The 18,888-nt window shown below is 37.6% G+C and overlaps 1 protein-coding gene across 1 annotated transcript in view; it reads left to right on the top strand.

The window, feature by feature from the left end:
• The first annotated feature begins 675 nt into the window (after positions 1–675).
• sorcs2 (sortilin-related VPS10 domain containing receptor 2) overlaps positions 676–18,888 on the top strand; it is a 150,020-nt gene continuing 131,807 nt past the window's right edge. Inside the window, exon 1 of the mRNA XM_079447231.1 lies at positions 676–1,070. Within this exon, the coding sequence (XP_079303357.1) occupies positions 711–1,070 (360 nt within the window). The 5' untranslated portion in view covers positions 676–710. The remainder of the gene's footprint in view (positions 1,071–18,888) is intronic.

The raw sequence follows: 18,888 nt of genomic DNA, 5'->3' as shown, positions 1-18,888 counted from the left end.
TATTTTATCAGGGCTTGGGGCGATAAAATGATCGCCCTTCTTGGATTCTATTTAAGAACGCTGATTGGCTAAATTTTATGTCATACATTCATATCTTAAATTAGCAATTGGCTTAACTGCTACATAGACCCGCCTCCTTGGGGCGCTTTCTCTATCGCCCCAGAGCTGATGAAGCGGTCAGACAGGCAGAGGAAAGGTTGCAAATATGATTTTGTATCATATTTTACATGTATTACTGGGTGCATTCCATATTTAAAACACACAAATATTGACATACTGATGTTTTTCTCATTATTATTACTATTTTTGTTTTAATTGTTTTAATTTTTTTTTTGTGCTTAAGGGGGGCGGCGCCCTAGCGCCCTCTATTGGCCGGCCGCCACTGATATTTAGACAACTATGTTGAATTGATGAGCAGTTTTATTATTATTATTTAGAAACTTTTGCAATTAGTCTTTTTATAACGAGGAAGACTATAAACAAGCTAGTATTAATTCATAACAAGTGTCACTAGGTGGCAGGCGAATACGAGTGATCGCGCCCTCTGTCTCTGTCAAACACAGCACATGAGCGCTGTTTCTCGCTCCGGTTCCCCCACCCTCTCCACCTCTCTCTCTCTCTCTCTCTCTCTCTCTCGTCTCTGTCCCTCTCTACTCTACATTAGAGTATTCCATCTTTCGCTCGCATCGCACTCGCTTTGACAGTGTTAAATGAAGGCGCTCATCATGGCCCGCGTCGTGGCAGTTTTTGCGCACCTGTACCCAGCTGTGTTTATCGCTTTCGCGTGGATGTCACTGAGCGGACAGATTTCGTGTCACAGCGGCGTTATAAACCGGAGAACCGAACGGGACCTAGAGCTTGACAGCCACGGCGGGCATGTCATCGGCAGAGATGAACCGCTTATTCCAGCGCCCAGCCGGGGAGATTACAGCGGGGACCCGGGCGGAGTTCCCCGAGTCCGGAGGGCATCGACTCCAGAGAAAGTCTCTCTACTCAGCAGCTCTTTCGTCCTTAAAGGGGATGCCACCCACAACCAGGCGATGGTTCACTGGACGGGTGAAAATAGCAGTGTAAGTGCTCCCTTTTGTTGTAATTTCTCTCCGGCCCCGAAAACTGATACGACGGGGAGTTGTTGATTAGTTGTTGCTCCTCTCAAACATACCAAACGAATGTATTTAAGACTAAAGAATAAGCACAACAGATGTACCACAATAGGTTGGTAGGAAGCAGGTGTTTAGACCGCAGGTAAATGCATAACGCACTTATACACGACTGCCATTATCCCACAAAACAAAAACTGAGTATCGAATGGTTTTCTTTTAACCAAGCCGTCCTGTAACGTAAACCAGAATGACAGCTGATCCGGCATCTGTCCATCTTCACGCACCTGCCTGACAAAAGTTCACTGAAGCAGGACCGTATTTGCCCACGACAAGCCCTTTAGAAGCTTGACCATTCTTGATATAAAAGCATCATGTCAACAATGTACTGCTATAGTGTAGTTATTTAAAAGAGTTAACCGAGATGCCAGTTTGAGTGAGAGCAACGCCGAACAAACCCTCGCTTGTCTTTGTGATAGTTCAATGAATTGTATCTAGAGGAGACATCACTCATTTCGCAAGCCTTCAAAAACAACTCACGGTGCATGTATAATAAAAGCGCTTTAGTAATCTCTAATACACGATTTAAACGTGCTGCTTCAGTTCATCGCTTTCAGTTTAATTCGCTTTACATCCACGTTTATCTTTGTTTCTACATAAAGGTGTTTTTCAAGAGTTTTATCTTTCTCGTGTGGTTTAATAATATGTTTTTTTTGCCATTCCACACAACCACATCGTGATGACTTGTGATTTCTATTTTGTAATCACAAAGCAATATTCGTGAGTTAGTATTTGAAGATGTAAGAGTCTGTGCTCTGTGGTCCCATTGCCGCTTTTAATTACTTAAGGACCTCAGAGGGCTGCATCTCTTTGCCAATGAGGCAGGAACTGTGTGAATTATGCAAGTGCTGGCTTTTATGTCAGATGTCCTATGGCTTGGAGAGCTGTAACCTCAATTAAGCTAAGCAACCAATAGACACCCAATGGATAGAACTGTGCAGCTTTTTGGACTTTATGTCATGTTTGCTCCAGATATGTATTTACAACATGCTAAAGTCACAATAGGACATGGAATATGACCTTCAAAATAGATTGACTGCAGTGCGATGAAATACGTCACCAGAAACCTTGACAGCATTGCGAATGCGGTTATGTGGCACAATGTTTTTGGATGTCTTCTGAAATCTATCTTTACTCAACTCAATACGTATATAATTATTGAGGTCAGTCATGTTTTCCCTCAAAAAATTCACTCCCCTGACCTACATGGAACAATTGCACACAAAGGCATGTTTACACATTCATACACACCTGCTTTAATTGAAGAAAAACACCATGGCCTGGTTTCACAGACACGGCGTAGCTTAAGCCAGGACTATGCCATAGTTGAATAAAGATATCGAGTGCCTTACTGGTGTGCATCTCGACACAAAACAATGGCACTGATATATTTTAAGATATTTCTAGGCAAGTTATATTCAGTTAGGACAGGTCGCACATTCATTTTATTCTAGCCATAAGACTTGTGTCTGTGAAACCGGGCCTTAGTGTTCACTGTAGACAGAGGTTTTTAATATAGCGTCATGCCTTTGTAGTATTATAATGAAGGTGAAAAACGAATTGTGAAAGTCACAGAGAAAGTGAGTGTCTAACATTTCATTTGCTGCATTTGTTGAGTTAAAAGAGAAGGAATCCTTAATGAATTCTAGTACCAACTTCTGTAAATTCCTAAAGTCTCTGCTACTAGAGACTGGACTCCAAACATAATATCAACATCAGAGCTCTTTCTTCTCCTTGACTTTCTCTGGGGAGCTAGATAATTTAGTTTTATTTGGGCCTCCTGCACTTTTGATGACAAGTATCTTGAGAGAGAGAGATAGTGAGTGGTAGAGAAAGCGCTAAATCTCTCGTTTAGCTGTGCAAATTGTTCTCTTGCCCTCATGCCTATAGCAAATCTGATAAATGATGCGTCTAGAGACACCACCACCACGTGTTGTAGTCTACACTCTTTTTCTTGAGTCATCATTTTCTAGTCATCATATTTTCCAGTCAGTAGGTTTTTATAATTTTTTTAATCTGGTTAGCAGCTTGTCATAGATTCAATTCATTATGCTGTTTTTGGACATATTAGGGTTTCGAGAATAAAGTAGTTGCATTATGAGATTAAAGTTAACGCATTACCAGATTAAAGTGTGATCATACAAGAATATAAACGTTAAATTAGGAGATCAAATGTGTAAAGGTGATTAAAGGAGTAATTGGGGGAGTAAAGTCTAAATATTTTTATGGAGGAGTCACAAAATAATATGTTGCCAATGTATCAGCTTTGATGTGGAAAATCAGGAATATCAATTTATGTCGTATTTTAGGATAACATTTAACAAAAATAAATCCTTGAAGTTTTTGCATCAGCACTGAATTATTAGCATCTGAGGCTCCATTTACATTTATGCATTTGGTAAATGCTTTATCCAAAGTGACTTATTCTAGTTATAAAATGTGCTACAGGAACACGAGTCACTCAAGTAGTGCAACGTTTTTGTCTCTGTTTTCATTAAGCTGCAAGCCTCTTTCAAGACTTGCAGGATTCAGGTTATGTTGTGTTCAGTTAAAGCCAGAGAGATCAGCTATTGTAAAGGGCAGGCATTTCCGAAGCTTAGTTTCTACTGAATGGCTCTCCTACACTCATTTACATACACACCGAATCTACTCATCATCTACTTAACTTTTTCCTCACTCACTGCAGAGCTCTTACACATTAGATTATATACAAACTTTGGCCTATTATGCCATATAACAAAACATTTTATGCAAGCTCTCCAAAGAGATCTGTCTTTCTGTTCTATAAATGTTCTCGTTTTGTAAAGCATTTCTGGACTTTTTTGTTAGATGGCAGATTTGTTTTTTGTCATCAGCTAGGTTACTACTCTATTGTTTTAATATGTAAATACAATAACATTCTTTGGATGTAAATTGGGACGTGGGTGGGCTCTTTCTTTCTTTCACCTTGCTTTTCCGAAAGAATAAAAGGAATAGGATCCCTGTGACAACACTGGGATCCAGAATTATAAAATACTTTCCGAAACAAATTGGGTGCTGGGGGAGTGTATCAAGGACAGAAATACTACGTCATACGTCAAATTCATTTTTTAACAAGTTGACCATGTTAAGCATGAGAAGCCAGCACGTTTAACATTGTAAAGACGTCACAATGCATGACATACCATGATACCCGATCTTTAAGACTAGTCACAGACTAAATGTTTTATGAATGTTTGACCTGTCTTAACTGAAAATAACTTTTTCTGATGCAAACCAGTAGGTTTTGCCTTACATATCCTAATTTCACTAAGGTCTAGTCCTGGCTTAAGCTAAATCTTGTCTGTGAAACCAGTCCATACTGTCTGTATTTTTCTCATTGTCAAGTCCTCTGAAAGGTTTATTTCATAAAATAGACATTCGTTGTTCATTTTCTTAACAGACATTAATTTGGTCCCTCCTATTACATGGGCAAATTGTTTGCACATGTGAAGTGAGCCCTTGGGATGATTTGTCTTGTCTGTCTAAATTAATCTTCCCTTAGTTGTTTCTAAATAGCTGTTTTGCGATGAATCAGATTTGGCTAGCCAACATGTGGTGCTGCGGAAAAAAAGTGTTTTCCATCCACTTTTTATCTCCAAAAATCACTTTTCCAATTCTCGTCTTTTTTGTCCGCTAATGACTGGCATGCCTTATGTGGTTAAACTATTTTCAGAACCGAGACTTGGGTTTTTTCTGCTTCTATTAGCCCAACTTATTAGAGACTTATTTGTGGTCTTTTTCCCTTCCGTTCCAAATGAGGATTTCTTCTTTTGTTTCTTGGGAGACCTCATCAGAATCTTTAGAGCCAAACCAAGCTGGGAATTCATGTATAGCATGCACAGTGTATTTTCATGCTTTGGTTTAAGATCTGCAGCTCATATTATTTCTGCAGTAGCACTATTAAAGGAACAATGTGGAGATTGTAGTGCCGTCTAGTGGAGAGGTTGCGAATTGCAAACAATGGCTCACTCCGGCACTACGGAGGCGGAAAGCGGATTGTGATGTGATATGAGGTTTTGTTTATGCATGGTTTGGGTCAAGCTAGCCTGCAGGAGTAAAAGTTTAAAGATTACAGATTTTATCATTTTATCCACAAACTGTATTGTGTATATACAGCGCATATATATATATATATATATATATATATATAGTTTTTGATTAAAATACATTTGGTTTCCCTTGTTCTGTTGCTCATGCCACACACACCTACTCGCCTCCTGATCATTTTGGGCACACGCTGCAGGTTAACCTGAAGCATCCTTCTAGTTTAAGGTTTCACAAACAGTTTAATTGGGAATGTGGTTAAAGGGCAGTGAATGAGTACTTGAAAAGTCTGTGGAGAAAGGGTTTCCTTGCGTTCTGTTAAATGTTAATTTAAAGATGCCTGATAAATTATTCCAGATAAGAAATACACTTCTAGCGAATAAATGCCAAGGACATTTTCTGTTATGTTCTGTGTCCTGCTGCAGTCAAACATCAACTCTTTTCTTGTTTTCTCTCTGTAAACGATTTGTGCAACAATAGATAAGTATGAATGCAAAAAGTTGTGTCTTTGTTTGCTCTAAATGCTAGTTAATAGAGCTCAGAAAAGCTTCAAGGAGTAGTTCACTTCAAAATTTGCCCCCATTGATTTTCCATATTAGGATTAAAATCTACTATGGAAAGTCAATAGGGACAAAATTTGAAGTGAACTACTTTCAGTTCAGCTACGCAGTTTTAACTGTAGACTAGAATCAATGCTAATGTGATCCTTATTGGTCCCTTATTGCATTTAAACCCTAAATGGTAGGCTGTTATGGAAAGTAAAATCATTTGTCATATACAATACGTCGATGTGCTTATTGTTATTCATACTCTCTCTCTCTCTCTCTCTCTCTCTCTCTCTCTCTCTCTCTCTCTCTCTCTCTCTCTCTCTCTCTCTCTCTCTCTCTCTCTCTCTCTCTCTCTCTCTCTCTATCTCTCTCTCTCTCTCTCTCTCTCTCTCTCTCTCTCTCTCTCTCTCTCTCTCTCTCTCTCTCTCTCTCTCTCTCTCTCTCTCTCTCTCTCTCTCTCACATATTTCCTCTTAATGGGTGTGACCATGCTTAAATGAAGTCTATTCGTATTTCCTAATGACTTTCTAACCTTCAGCTCACACACACAAAAGAAAGACATTTTTCATGTGTAATTTTCAGCAGGACTGACAGATACTATGATGAAGACTCTATGATCTCTATCAGTTTAATTACTGAGGCACTGGGATTATTGGGACCGTTCTGGTCTGTCAGGATGACGATATAAATTCACCAAAAGAATGTCAGTCACTTAATTTTCATCAACTCGTGATATATTTTCAGCATGAAATGCCTTATATTTGGAAAACATTGTATTTTTCTTAATACTAAGCAGCTTGATTTATAAACTTGCTTAAGATCACCTGGACGGGCTACACTAAAGATTTATTGGGTGTATTTATATTAAAAGGTTACTTTACTTTGTGAACAAATACTGTCACCATTGATTGAGACATCTGACAATCTGCCCACTTTTGTATAGATCTTCATACACTCCGGGGATGTGTGTTACTCATTGGCAGTACTGGAACTCGAGATCCAGGGGCAAGGTTGGATCCAGATCCAGTCTCCTTCCATTGCATTGTGATTGGTCGACACTGGATACAGTGTTGCTCTAACATTTCCGCATTAATTCGTAACTAAAGTAGTTAAATTGACAGAAAAACAAACTTGCTGAAAACCAACTTTTTATTATTTACATTATTTATTACATTTTGGTTTAGGGTTTGGGTTAACATATTTAACCGTGATCATTACTTACAGGCGTACACTAAGTTATGATTTCATTGATAAGAGCAAACCTTGGCAACCACGGTTTGCAACTTTACTCTCCAAATTGTGTATATAAAGAGGGAGGAGTCGGATCTGGATTCAACCACGCACCCTGGATGTCGTGTTCTGCAGCGAGGACCGTCTCGTATATTGTGCCTCCCGGGATGCATTGCTTCCTGTGACCTTTCAACTCACATTTTCAATGAAAGTGCACATTCTGACGTCTTGGCCCTTCTTTTTGTTACAGTCATTGTCAATCTCTCTTTGTCTCTCCCCCTTTTGAAAGACAAACAGGATGTCTGTATAATTACAGCTGATCATAGAAGTTATAAAGTTATCATTTTATTATCTTGTAAATAATAGTTTAAAAGTTTTAAAGCTTGGGAATATATTAAGTCAAACACCGTAAATCATGTTGTCATGTTGTAACTTAAGTTAGCTCTTCTGTGTGTCCATGGTGATCGATTGCGTATTGTATGACTGTATAAATACACAAAGATGTTTATAGTTTCCACATTAAGAAAAAAAGAGCTGCTGTTTTGGCTAGAATTTTGTGAGCAACAGCATTATTACTTATCGCTTAGACCTATTTGGTGGATCACCAGGTGGTCATTTCCATTTATTATTAAAATGTGACCTTTTTTTACAAATATTGTGTAAAATAATTTGTGTAGATCTCATAAATTCTCATGAAATTGTGTATATTTCAGCATTATATCAGACATCTGTCACCCTCATCTCTAGATATTGATATCAGCATTGGTCATTAAAAAACCTCATATCAGTGCTCCATTTCAGTCGTGGTTTTCTTTCCTCATTCCTTCAGTTCCCTCCACTTCACCAAAATCAATTATCCAATGTTTTATCTGTCAGCACATTGTGTTGAAGATTTATTCACCCACATATGCGCGCCCACATTTTAATTTAAGATCCAGTCTATTGGACTCTGCAGATTCATATATGGGGGAAGTGGATTATACACCAGCGAAAAGGAAATTGAATTTCCTTATGAATATGTGATTGACATGATTTTGGTTTAGTTTATCTGACCGTGGTTGCGTATTAATCATACAGGGAGGGTTACACATGGAACGGGATGATGGAAAAAATACCAGTGACCAGCTGCCTGCACAGAGAGGTCAGAACCCTGAAACCCTGCCATATGGCTTATGTACTCAAGCCCTAGTTACGGCATATTGAAATGTGCCATTGTATGCATGCATCTTGGTAAATGTGGCAGGCGTAGTTGTATGGTTAAACAGTATAAATGTGATTAACACCTGCAGATCTTTTGTGTGTGTGTTTGTGAATCCAATGGACTATATGAGTCACACTCTCTCTCGCTATCTGTCTGTCTGTCATGTGAATCTGACACACCTGCCCCCTAACAGCTATCCAGCACGAGGACTTTACTCCATCCTCCATTGCTATTTTTGTCCTCCGTTCATTTTTAATGGCTTTTATAATTCACTTATTTAACATTTATATGTCTAGATTTCTTGCTTTTGCAGACAATTCATATAATTGTTTTTTATTAATGTTATGTATGTGTTTATTGAAATATATTTCTAGCGAGTGGGGGGGGTTGTAAAGTCTTTTTTTGGAATTCGCAATGCTCGTGTACTGCTCTATCCCTTTCTCCTCCGTCAGCCTCGGCTTTTCTTAACTTTGAATTCGACGCTCACTTCCACAAAGGATTTGTAAAACTCAGCTCAGATTGAGGATGACGGAAGAGGGAGGCTTTGGGTTTGCTTGTATAATCGCTTGTCTTGATCAGTTGTTGGGTTGTGGTAAAGAGAACTGCTTGTCACAGATCCACCGCCTCTTTCCTCTCTCTGAAGCAGACCAATTTATATATAGCTACAATGCACAGAGTTGACAGGGAATATGACATGTGTAATTCAATCAAGAGAAAAGAAGAACAAGATTCTAACTGGCTGACTTTCTCTCCTCCGAGCTCTGAGGGGTTTTCCTGTTACTGTCGTGGTTGGTTTCTAATTGAACATTTCTTTTTGTTTCTTACTCTATTCTTTTCTGCTTAGGTTCAGCCTGAGAGAGTCAAATCTAAAAACTGATTGTAACACTTTAGTGCATTTTCAGGTCATACAGTACCATCTTTGTCGATCCTAGCCTCTTGATGGCCATAATTCTCCAAAGCTGCTTTTCCGTACAGTTTGAGTTATTAATACATATATGTAGGACTTTGCGATAAAAGCAGTCACTCACACGTACATCGGCTTCTCTTGTGCTGCCAAACACACCATGAGCAAAATTAAAGTCCCTCTGACAGCTTTATAGCCTTTCTCTCATCCTGTACGAAAAGAAGATGCACTTTAAAAAGATTTATCTGTGTGTGACAGACACTGCTGAAAGAAAAAAAGATGAATGTCCATTTATACATTTCGTTTGACAGTAAATTTTCATCTATGTCAGAGATGCATCGTTTTGACAGGTAAATACAGTGAAGAAATAGTTCATTGAAAAATAAAAATTATTTAATTGAATTCTTTTTTATTCTTTTTATATTTCAAAAGAAAATTATTTACGTGCTCTCATGTTGTTCCAAAACCTTCTAAAAACTTCTGTGATAAAGAGAAAATCGCTCTCAGTCACAATTCACGTTCATGTTAAAGCAGCATGAGCATTTCTACAGAAATAATTTTTTTTATTAAATAAAAAATCTAAGAAATTACAGTATTATTTACTTTTACTTGTGTACTTACATTTTCCCAAATGTTTCCAACAATGTTTAAATCTAGAGTAATTTGTCAGTGTATCCAGTAAAATCTCTCATCCCTTACATCCTCGGGTTCATTCAAAGCTCTTTCACCACGTCATCAAGTTGCACCTTTGTTGTCGTTTTGAATATGTCACCTCTAGTGGTGAAACGTACATACCCTGGCTTTAAGGACATGAACTTCAACAAAAAAACACTCAATCTAAATTTACTTGAAATTCATTATGCAGTTGTTACTTTCTTTACTTATTTTTATATCACACTGCAGCTGAACATAAGCATCAGACAACATAAGGCTAAGCATTTGCTGACTCAGTGCTTGATGAAAGACTGATCTTTTCAGATTTTTTTTCTGTTGGCATCACTGATTTCCTTCCATCTGTGACTAAGAACATGTCTCTTGTGCTTGGCATGCTGCAGTTGGGTCAAGATCACCCACTGAAAATGTATCAGTACACCTGCCAGGTACTGTATTTCGACTGACGGCTAACCTCAGATGAAAATGTTTGTTAAGAAACATATCAGAGTTCATGAACTGCTTTATATGGTTGTTTGCCATTTGTTGTAGTGAGCTTGTTTGTTTCCACCCGTATTTGAGAGATTGTCCCTCTTTGATACCTCAGACAATGAAATCTAGCTCGGCGTGTTTCAGGAGAACCAGTTTTACCTGTGAAATGGACATGCACACGAGAGGCAGCTTATCTCATAATAAAATGCAACTGGATGACCTATGAGAGGTTTCTTTGTGTATACTGGTTATATAATCTGATCTAACACATTATTTGATTTATAACAAAATACTGTAAATCACTTTTCATTTTAATGAATGAGACTGTTTAAAAGCTTTGTATGCTGATGTTTTCCTACAGAATATGGTGTTTTTTTATTTTTGGATTGCATTAAGAGTAGTGTTCACTTTTGTGAAACACTAATTATAGTACATTCATGCTGTCCAATATTTATAATGTTTAATATATATATTTTTGCCAAGACAACAGAAAAATCTTGTGAATACATGCAGCTGAATTAAGATTAGAATAAAGACATTTCACAAATATCCCATCAAGTCTAATTCCAGCCGAAGAAAACTATTACAAATCAACCATTCAACAGCGTATGAGGAATGTTGTGTGTGTGCTGCTCAAGGCTGATTTCTATTCTCCTCTGATAGAAGCTGGACAAAAGCCCTCAGCTCTCTATGTTGCTGTCTTCGCCTGACTGATTCCACTGCAGTAGCACAGGAAGACATTTTTCTCTTCCTCTTGTTCTCTGTAGTTGTTTGTCCCTCTTTCTCTTTCTCATTCTTCATATTCTTTTTTATCTCAGCTAATCTTCAGTCTTGTTTCTAAAAGAGAGGTAACTTATACTCAGAGTCAGTAACCATAGTAAGTTAGTCTGGTTGGGAGCAAGTTTTCTTTGGTTAACCCAGAGTTTCTTTCCATCTCCTCCCCTTTTTTATTAAAGTCCATGTGGTGTACCTCATTGATTCAGTTATTTAATACAGTCATTCAAGGAACACATTTTGATCACACAAAATATATACAAAATGGCATGATCCCCATTGCATAACACCTCTGCGAAGATTCAACTGTGGGATTGGTAGTCGAATCAGGCTCCTCCTATCCAAGCATTGAATCTTCAACTTTTGAAGATTTGACAGTATTTTTATGCGGGGGGTGGTGTTTGTTTCTTTATTTATTTCCATCTCCATTGGATTCATTTTCTGGTCTGGGAAGATGACTGAGACCTCTTTCCCTTCGGCTATTCCATTTTTTAATCTTGCACACACACACTCACAGTCTCTCTCCCTCCAATTCTCTTATTTCCCATTCTTTCGCTCCCTCTTTCTTATGCTTTTGAACTGCCTCTACTGATTTTCCTACAACAGTCTGGGGAGAGCCACAAAAATCCTGTAATATTCTTTTTCCGCTTTCCTTTAGGCAGTGGAATTTATGGTAAATCTCTCTCTCTCTCTCTCTCTCTCTCTCTCTCTCTCTTTGCTGCACTGAATTGGCTGTAATCTTCTTTAAATCTTTCTCTCTCTTTTCCTCCACCCTGAACCCATGATCACAGTGATGGTTCAAGTCTTAAGTGGAGCTGAGCGCTCGTGTAATCAAATTCCCAATGGTTTACCACATCACCGCGGTTACAGTCAGATGTGCAAACTCATGACCCGTGAACCCCACCTTGGATTTGGGACAAGGCTGGTCACTGAGAATTGTTACCCATAGGCCAGCACTTTTCTCTTAGCTTTCAGTTGTGACTTGGTTTGGTTCTCTGAGAAGTAAAGAGACTTCTCATGTTGGTTTGGGAATCTTGTATATCAGTGTGTTTGAATGTCTATACTGAGTAATTTAAAGGGACAGTTCACCCAAAAATGGAAAACTTGTAATCATTTACTCATGTTATTTCATACCTGTATAAATAACTTTAAATAACACAGAGAAAGACTTTTGGAAGAATGTTAGCAATTTTCAGTTCTGGCACATCATTGACTAACATAGTAGGGAAAAATGTATGGTAGTCGAAGGTGCCCCAGAACTGTCAGTTCTTTAAAGTATATCATTATGTGTTCAGCAGAATAAAAAAATGTACAATATTATTTCTCTACTTTGGTAGTGGATGATGTCCCAGAACTGAAAATTGCTTACATTCTTCCAAATATCTTTCTTTGTGTTCATCAAAACAAAGTTATTTAAAGAAGTTTGAAAAAATCTGAGGATGAGTAAAGACATAATTTTAATTTTACTGGCAAACCTGCTGCAAAACTACAGCAAGGTTTTACCCCTTTATTTTAAAATAGATTTTTTTTAATTCCATTTGCATTGTTTGTGCATTATGGTCCCGTTTTTGGAAATTTGTATGCATTTCCTTTGTCTTTGGTATGTGTTTGTGCGTCTTAACCCACATTTGTATTCATTTCATTCAGTAATAGGATGGCCTGCTCTGGACATTTTACCATTTGATTGTGGACTGAATATTTACTAGGAGGTATGAATCGGCAGGGACCTGATAATATGACACACGTTCTTAATTGTATATATTAAACTTTTCCTAAATGTTTCATTTTGGATGAGTGTGCCGTGATCTAATGTCACCATATGCTTCTGCCTTCTCACACATTTGCTGTGTTTGGTGCCAAACAATGCAATACCATAGATATAGATTTTTTTCTTCCCGACTCTAATATTTATAGCAGCGGCATGTGGAAATGTATAAAAACTGACTAGAGAAAACATTGATGAGATAGAACATTTAAAATCAATGTTCAGTGTCGGAGGGTTAAGTATTAAAATAATCACTATCAGACTGAACAGACCCATTGTGTCGCATCTCTCTTAGATTTGCTTTTATTTTAGTTTTTTTTTTGTGGTCGCACTTCAGTTCATTATAATTTTTGGTTTATCCCCATTATTATAGATTTGTATGATTTAAAGTCCCCATTAAATTAACTCACCATAATGAACTGTCTGTAACACCCTGTTTATATGCATATTTACTATTGCATCACCAAATTGTTGCTTTTTCTGTTAACAATAGTAATGAAAACCCTTTTCTTTTCAAACTGTGTGGAACAGCACAGAAGCATCGTGTAAATGAATTGCATCTCTTTCACTGGCTCATCGAGCTAAATCAGAAATCCAGCAACTTCCTCCAAATCCCTATCAGAACTTTCACTCAGACACATTTTAGATAATTTAGATAATATATTTCCTTAAAATATATTCAAAAAAGGTTGTTGTTTTGAGCGCTTCCTACATATGTGAGAGCGTAAGGTTAAGCATTTTGACTCTCATCCCATCCAAATTAGTATGTGTATTGTATTACAATAATGATGCTTAAGGAACCTCTAGCGCTCCACTCCACTGGTTATCTAGACTTGTTGAAGTATCCATGAAGTGGATTTATCTGATGCCAAGAGTCATTAATGGATGGGCACAAAGCCAGGATTAAAGGGTGAGATCTTAACCCACACTGTCCAATCAAAGCACTCATTTCTGGAAACACTTCACAACTGCTCTTGGCATTACGTCTTTGAATGGATAATCAAAAGCGCAATCTTATACAAGTTGGACGTTTGCAGTTTATCCTGTTTTCAGACTGTTAAATGTATTTCTAAATGATGCGATGAGGTCACTAATTGTGCTTGGTCAGTTCAACTTTGAATGAATTGCTCTGTAGGGAAATGAGCCACCTCATGCGAAAGGAATATGAGACAAGGCAGTGGAAACGTTTTCTTTCAGATGTCAAGAATGAGAGGTGCGCCTATATTGTGAGAATACTAACAGTGTATTATCTGGCCTTTTTTATAGAATGCATAAACAAAATTAAGGATAAAATTGAGTTTAAATTTGCGTTTAAATCTGTAATAGTGCTGTCAAATCATTTAATCATGATTAATTGCCATTTCAGGTTTTAAGCAAACATGGTCAAAAAGAGGCAAAAGTTACAGATTAGTGCTGTCAAAACGATTAATCGGTATTTATTTCTATAATTTGTGTGTGTGGGATGTATATTTATGTTTATATATATATATATATATAAATACACAAACTATTTATGTGTAGTATACATTTATATGTATACATGATATATATGTTATTTAAATATAAATGGATATCTATTATATACATATGTACATATGTGGCTTTGTATACTGTACATGTATGTGTGCATTTTGATATACTTATAAATATAGACCGTTTTAACGGCAACAACATGAACAAATGTTATGTGGCCCAAAATGTACTTCCGTTAGGCAACTGTTGAGTAGTTTTACTTGAATTGAATACAATTAATAAAAATTTAATATAAAACAAATTGTTATATAATCACAGACCGGAGGTTTACTTCGGGCCAGCGCATGTGTCAGATGAAACTGTTTATACAAAACACTAACATATATGATAAAAACACAAACATTTATTTTGAAATAGATTAATCATGATTAATCCCAATTGACAGCACTAATCTGTATCTTTTGCCTCTTTTAATTTTTAATCTAATTATTAAATGTTGCTACACAGCATAAATAACAGCTATTTATTGCAATTTTGTTTGTGAATTCTGAATATGCTGCACTTGTCTGTTGTCTCTTTCCAGCTGTAGATAGTTTTTGGACTGATATATGATCCTGTTGGATTTTTTAAGCAGGGTCAGTCTTCAAGTGGAGAGAGAGGTCAACTCTGAGGGTCAGACCAAGGTGAATGAGTTAAAAGCGCTGAGATGTTTTGACTACAGTCGCCACACTCCAAAAAAAGTCTGCACACTCATTAGGGTAAAGTCAACACAATATGCCACAGTTTTTGAAACATAGATGGTCGTTTATTAACTTGAGCTTTTTAGCGGTGACGTCTCCTATATATAGCTTGGCTTCTTTTATAGGCCCTTGTGTGTATACAACCCAGCAACACCGTAATTAGTGTGCCTGACCCCAGGGTCACCAGAAGCGGGCCTGCGTTGATAGCACCTGGGCAGGTAACTGAGGACACTCCATCAGCACCCTTTCAGATTTCATGGAGCATTGCTCTTGATGAGAGAAGGGAATGGATCGTGAGCAATCATATTGAGGGTCAGTGTGGCTTGCCAGGACTGTTAGAGCAGGAATTTTGATCTAGTCTTGCCAAGTGAACACTAAATGCCCCTTTTAAGAGACGTAATTCCTTTCGATGGTAACACCTTTGGCACGTTGCCTAATGCACCCTACCCTCTTCCATCTACAATGAATTTTTGTGGTAATGAGACAATGTGTCATTACAAGGCGACTGGACCAAAATCGTAAGGTAGAATTTTGTGTTAAGCAAAGCTAACAGATTTTGCTCTGATAAAGATGTTTGACAATGCCTCACAAACAGATCCGGGCTCATACATTTTATTTGTCGCTATGCTACTAACATGTCTGTAAAAGGAAACTTTCAGAACACAAAGCATTTCCAAATTGGCTTTGGATAGAGTGTGAATCTCCGTGAAATGCCAGGCACCTTCCTTGCTAAGAATAGCCGAGTATTTGACGTCAAACACGGCTGCACATGTAGAGATTGATAAAAAAAGCTTTAAAAAGGTTTTATTCATCCACTATTTACTGTGAATATTTCTGTATAAAATGAATAGAAATCAGCCAGTTGTATGTAGGTGGATGATTTTCTGGTGCCAAAAATAAATTATTATTACAATAACATTTTTATTACATTGTTGCTGTTTTTTTCCATTCATTTTAAGGAGAGATCTGTACCTACTACACCTAAGTTTGATCTCCGTGGTCAGTATTTATACCTGTAGTATTTGTATTTTCACTATTTGTTTTGAGAATAGTTTAGAGAACCACGTAAGACACATTGTGTGTCTTGCAAGGAGGTCTATAATGCCCGGAGATAGCTAATTGTTAATGTCGCCATTAATCTCAATGGCAGTTGCTGGATGGTCTGCCCAATGTAGCCTGCATCCTGCCATCTTCGCACATGGGCACATTTATTTTTTGAGCCAATCACCTGAGCCCTACTTCATGATCGTGCACATCCCCAAATCCTTCATTAGCGACTATCCTGATTTGCGGGGTGAAAAACGGCAGAGAGAAAAACATCTACTAGCAGTGCTGCTAACTGTAAATGCTAATAAGCGAAACCCCGAACTCTTATTATGACTTCCAATTGTGTATTCCCCTCAGAAACTTACTGGCATAAGCGGCTGACATCAGAAATACAGGAGTAAGAATAGTGCTCGCTCAGAATCTGGTGTGCAGGGTTGAGTTGAATTCTGATTGGTTGTCATTGTGATTGCATGGTCTTGTGAATACCCAAGGAGTCTGCAAATGTGAATGTATATCATCCCATGCATGTCAATGGGTAAGCGGTGTAATCATCTGCGGTTTGCCAGAAAAACAGGTACAATTTCTTTAAAACGCGAATATGAAGAGAGCCAGAGGTAGGCTGAGAAAAATACAAATTGAGAAACACAACGATGAAACAAATCCTAGGCAAGACAATGATCTGTTATGGTGGCAGCTGAATAAATATAATAACAGCCATTAGAACGCATCTGGCTTTCTGATGGTCACACGCTTTGCACTGTGATTGAAAACCTCAGAAACGGCAGTTCATCACACATCAATGTGTTTACTTTATAGAAAAGTGTGATGTATGTTTTAGTCACTGAATCAGCTTGAGGATGTGCTTGTGTGTGTTTTTATGAGTCAGGGGAATGAGATTGGTTGGTAATGATAAGGTGTGGGTTGGCTTGAATTGAGGTCTTTCCTCTGTGTCACTAAGCTATTTAAGGCCCAATAACACACTTCATTAGTATTACTTGAGCTTAATTGCTCACTGCCAGTGGCGCAGCCATACAGTCAGATGTATGGAGCTAATTTACAGCCGGTAATTCATTTGCTAAGGAAGAAAAACCTGAAGAAGTGAACCTTAAATTAGCACGTAAACTTCCCCCAAATAAACTAGATACTGTAATTGTTATGTACTTCATATATGCATTTATTGTTTGGATATAAATAAAAAGTTTGAGCCCTGTTTACAGATACATATTTAGTAAATTATCCCAACCTGTACTTTGTTTCATTAGACAAAAGTTTCTCCGGAATGTGTGAACTGGAACAAAAAGCCAAACCGGGAATGTCATTCCAGACACCGGTTAAACATCTTTAATATGTGAATGTGTGGCAGTGTGTAATGGATTAGTGTGTGTTCAGAGGTAAAGGTATTAAACAGGTAATCCAAGGAGAGAGATGCTGGGCTGGAGTAAACTTGACCTTCTCAAACAGCAACGGTTAACTCTTTCCTTGATCTCGTCATTTAAAATCCAACGGTTCCCCACCAAAGATTAGTTATTACGGCAATCGATGTTTGTACTGTTGTACAGGAGGTGGCACTTTTTTAACATCTTTGGAAAGAACGTACAGTATAAATTTGAGCGGTTTTTGGGGTAAATATCTTATCTTTTTTAAATAATCATTTTTTATCTAATCTTGGCGGAGACGAATTATCTCTGGCGAATTATCTCTGTTTAATCAAAATCATGCATTTCTTAAGAAACCTACCTACATTCAAGAGGTGATAAAAACAACATATGGACTGGCAACCTTAAAAGAAAAAGGCTGGCGGGAAAGAACTCTAGTTGAACAGGCAGTCTCATATTAATCTTGAGTAGTATTGCATACTTTGTAGTTTAGAAGAAAATTTAGTTTGATCACATTTATAAAAGATAGATACAGCTGTACGATTATTTCCTAAAACATATGACTTCCTGGGGGTGTTCGGGGGGAGGAACTGAATCACGAGCACACAATAGACATCATCGCATTATCCCTGCATAACTGTTTTGATTCACTATAGGTCAGTTTCCTGGACAGCGATTAGCCTAAACCAGGACTAGGCTTTAGTTAAATTAGGATATTGAAGTCGTTTTAAAAAACATACCTTACAAAAAACATTACATGTTATATTTTATATAACAAAACATGTACATCTCCAGACAAAACAATTGCACTGAAATATTTTAAGGTATGTCAGAGCAAATTGGCATACACACACACACACACACACACACACGTGTGCCATGTGGATATAATAGATAAGGCTGCTGTTGATTAGTGCTATGAAAGTCACCTTTGACAGCAAGCATTGAGAGAGGGGTCAGAAACAGACTGCTTAGATTCCAAGCAGTCTCTCGCCCCACTTTCTCTCTCTCTCTATCGGCTGCAATCTGAACTGTTTTTAGCAGTATGCCATTAAAGGTCTTAAAAGAGCAACGTTGCTGATTCAACGATGTATTTGGTTTTCATTCACATCTTTATATTTAGATCTGCAATGTGTTCCAATCCAATTACAACTACAAGAGTTTTATTTCATTCTGTATTGAGTAGGTCTATTAGAGCCTTGTCGCAGGACTCTAAGATTGTTGTTAGAGGCAATGTAGCTTAACCTCACCTCACCTAAAAATGTACATCTGAGGACCTACATTTAACTTGATCACAACAAGCCTAAAAGAAATGTATACACACAAAATAAATCTTGAGGCTAATTTGTGAAGTATATTCTTATTACAGATAAGACATTTGTGCTTTTTCTGGTTTACCTGTGGTGTATTTATGCCATTATGCAATGTTGTATAGAGATTAAAAACCTTGTGATGTTTAATTT

The sequence above is a fragment of the Barbatula barbatula genome (genome assembly GCF_947034865.1).
Source record: "Barbatula barbatula genome assembly, chromosome: 1".
Taxonomy (NCBI): Eukaryota; Metazoa; Chordata; class Actinopteri; order Cypriniformes; family Nemacheilidae; genus Barbatula; species Barbatula barbatula.
The sequence above is the reverse complement of the archived record's forward strand: the minus strand, read 5'-3'. Positions and strand labels throughout refer to the sequence as shown.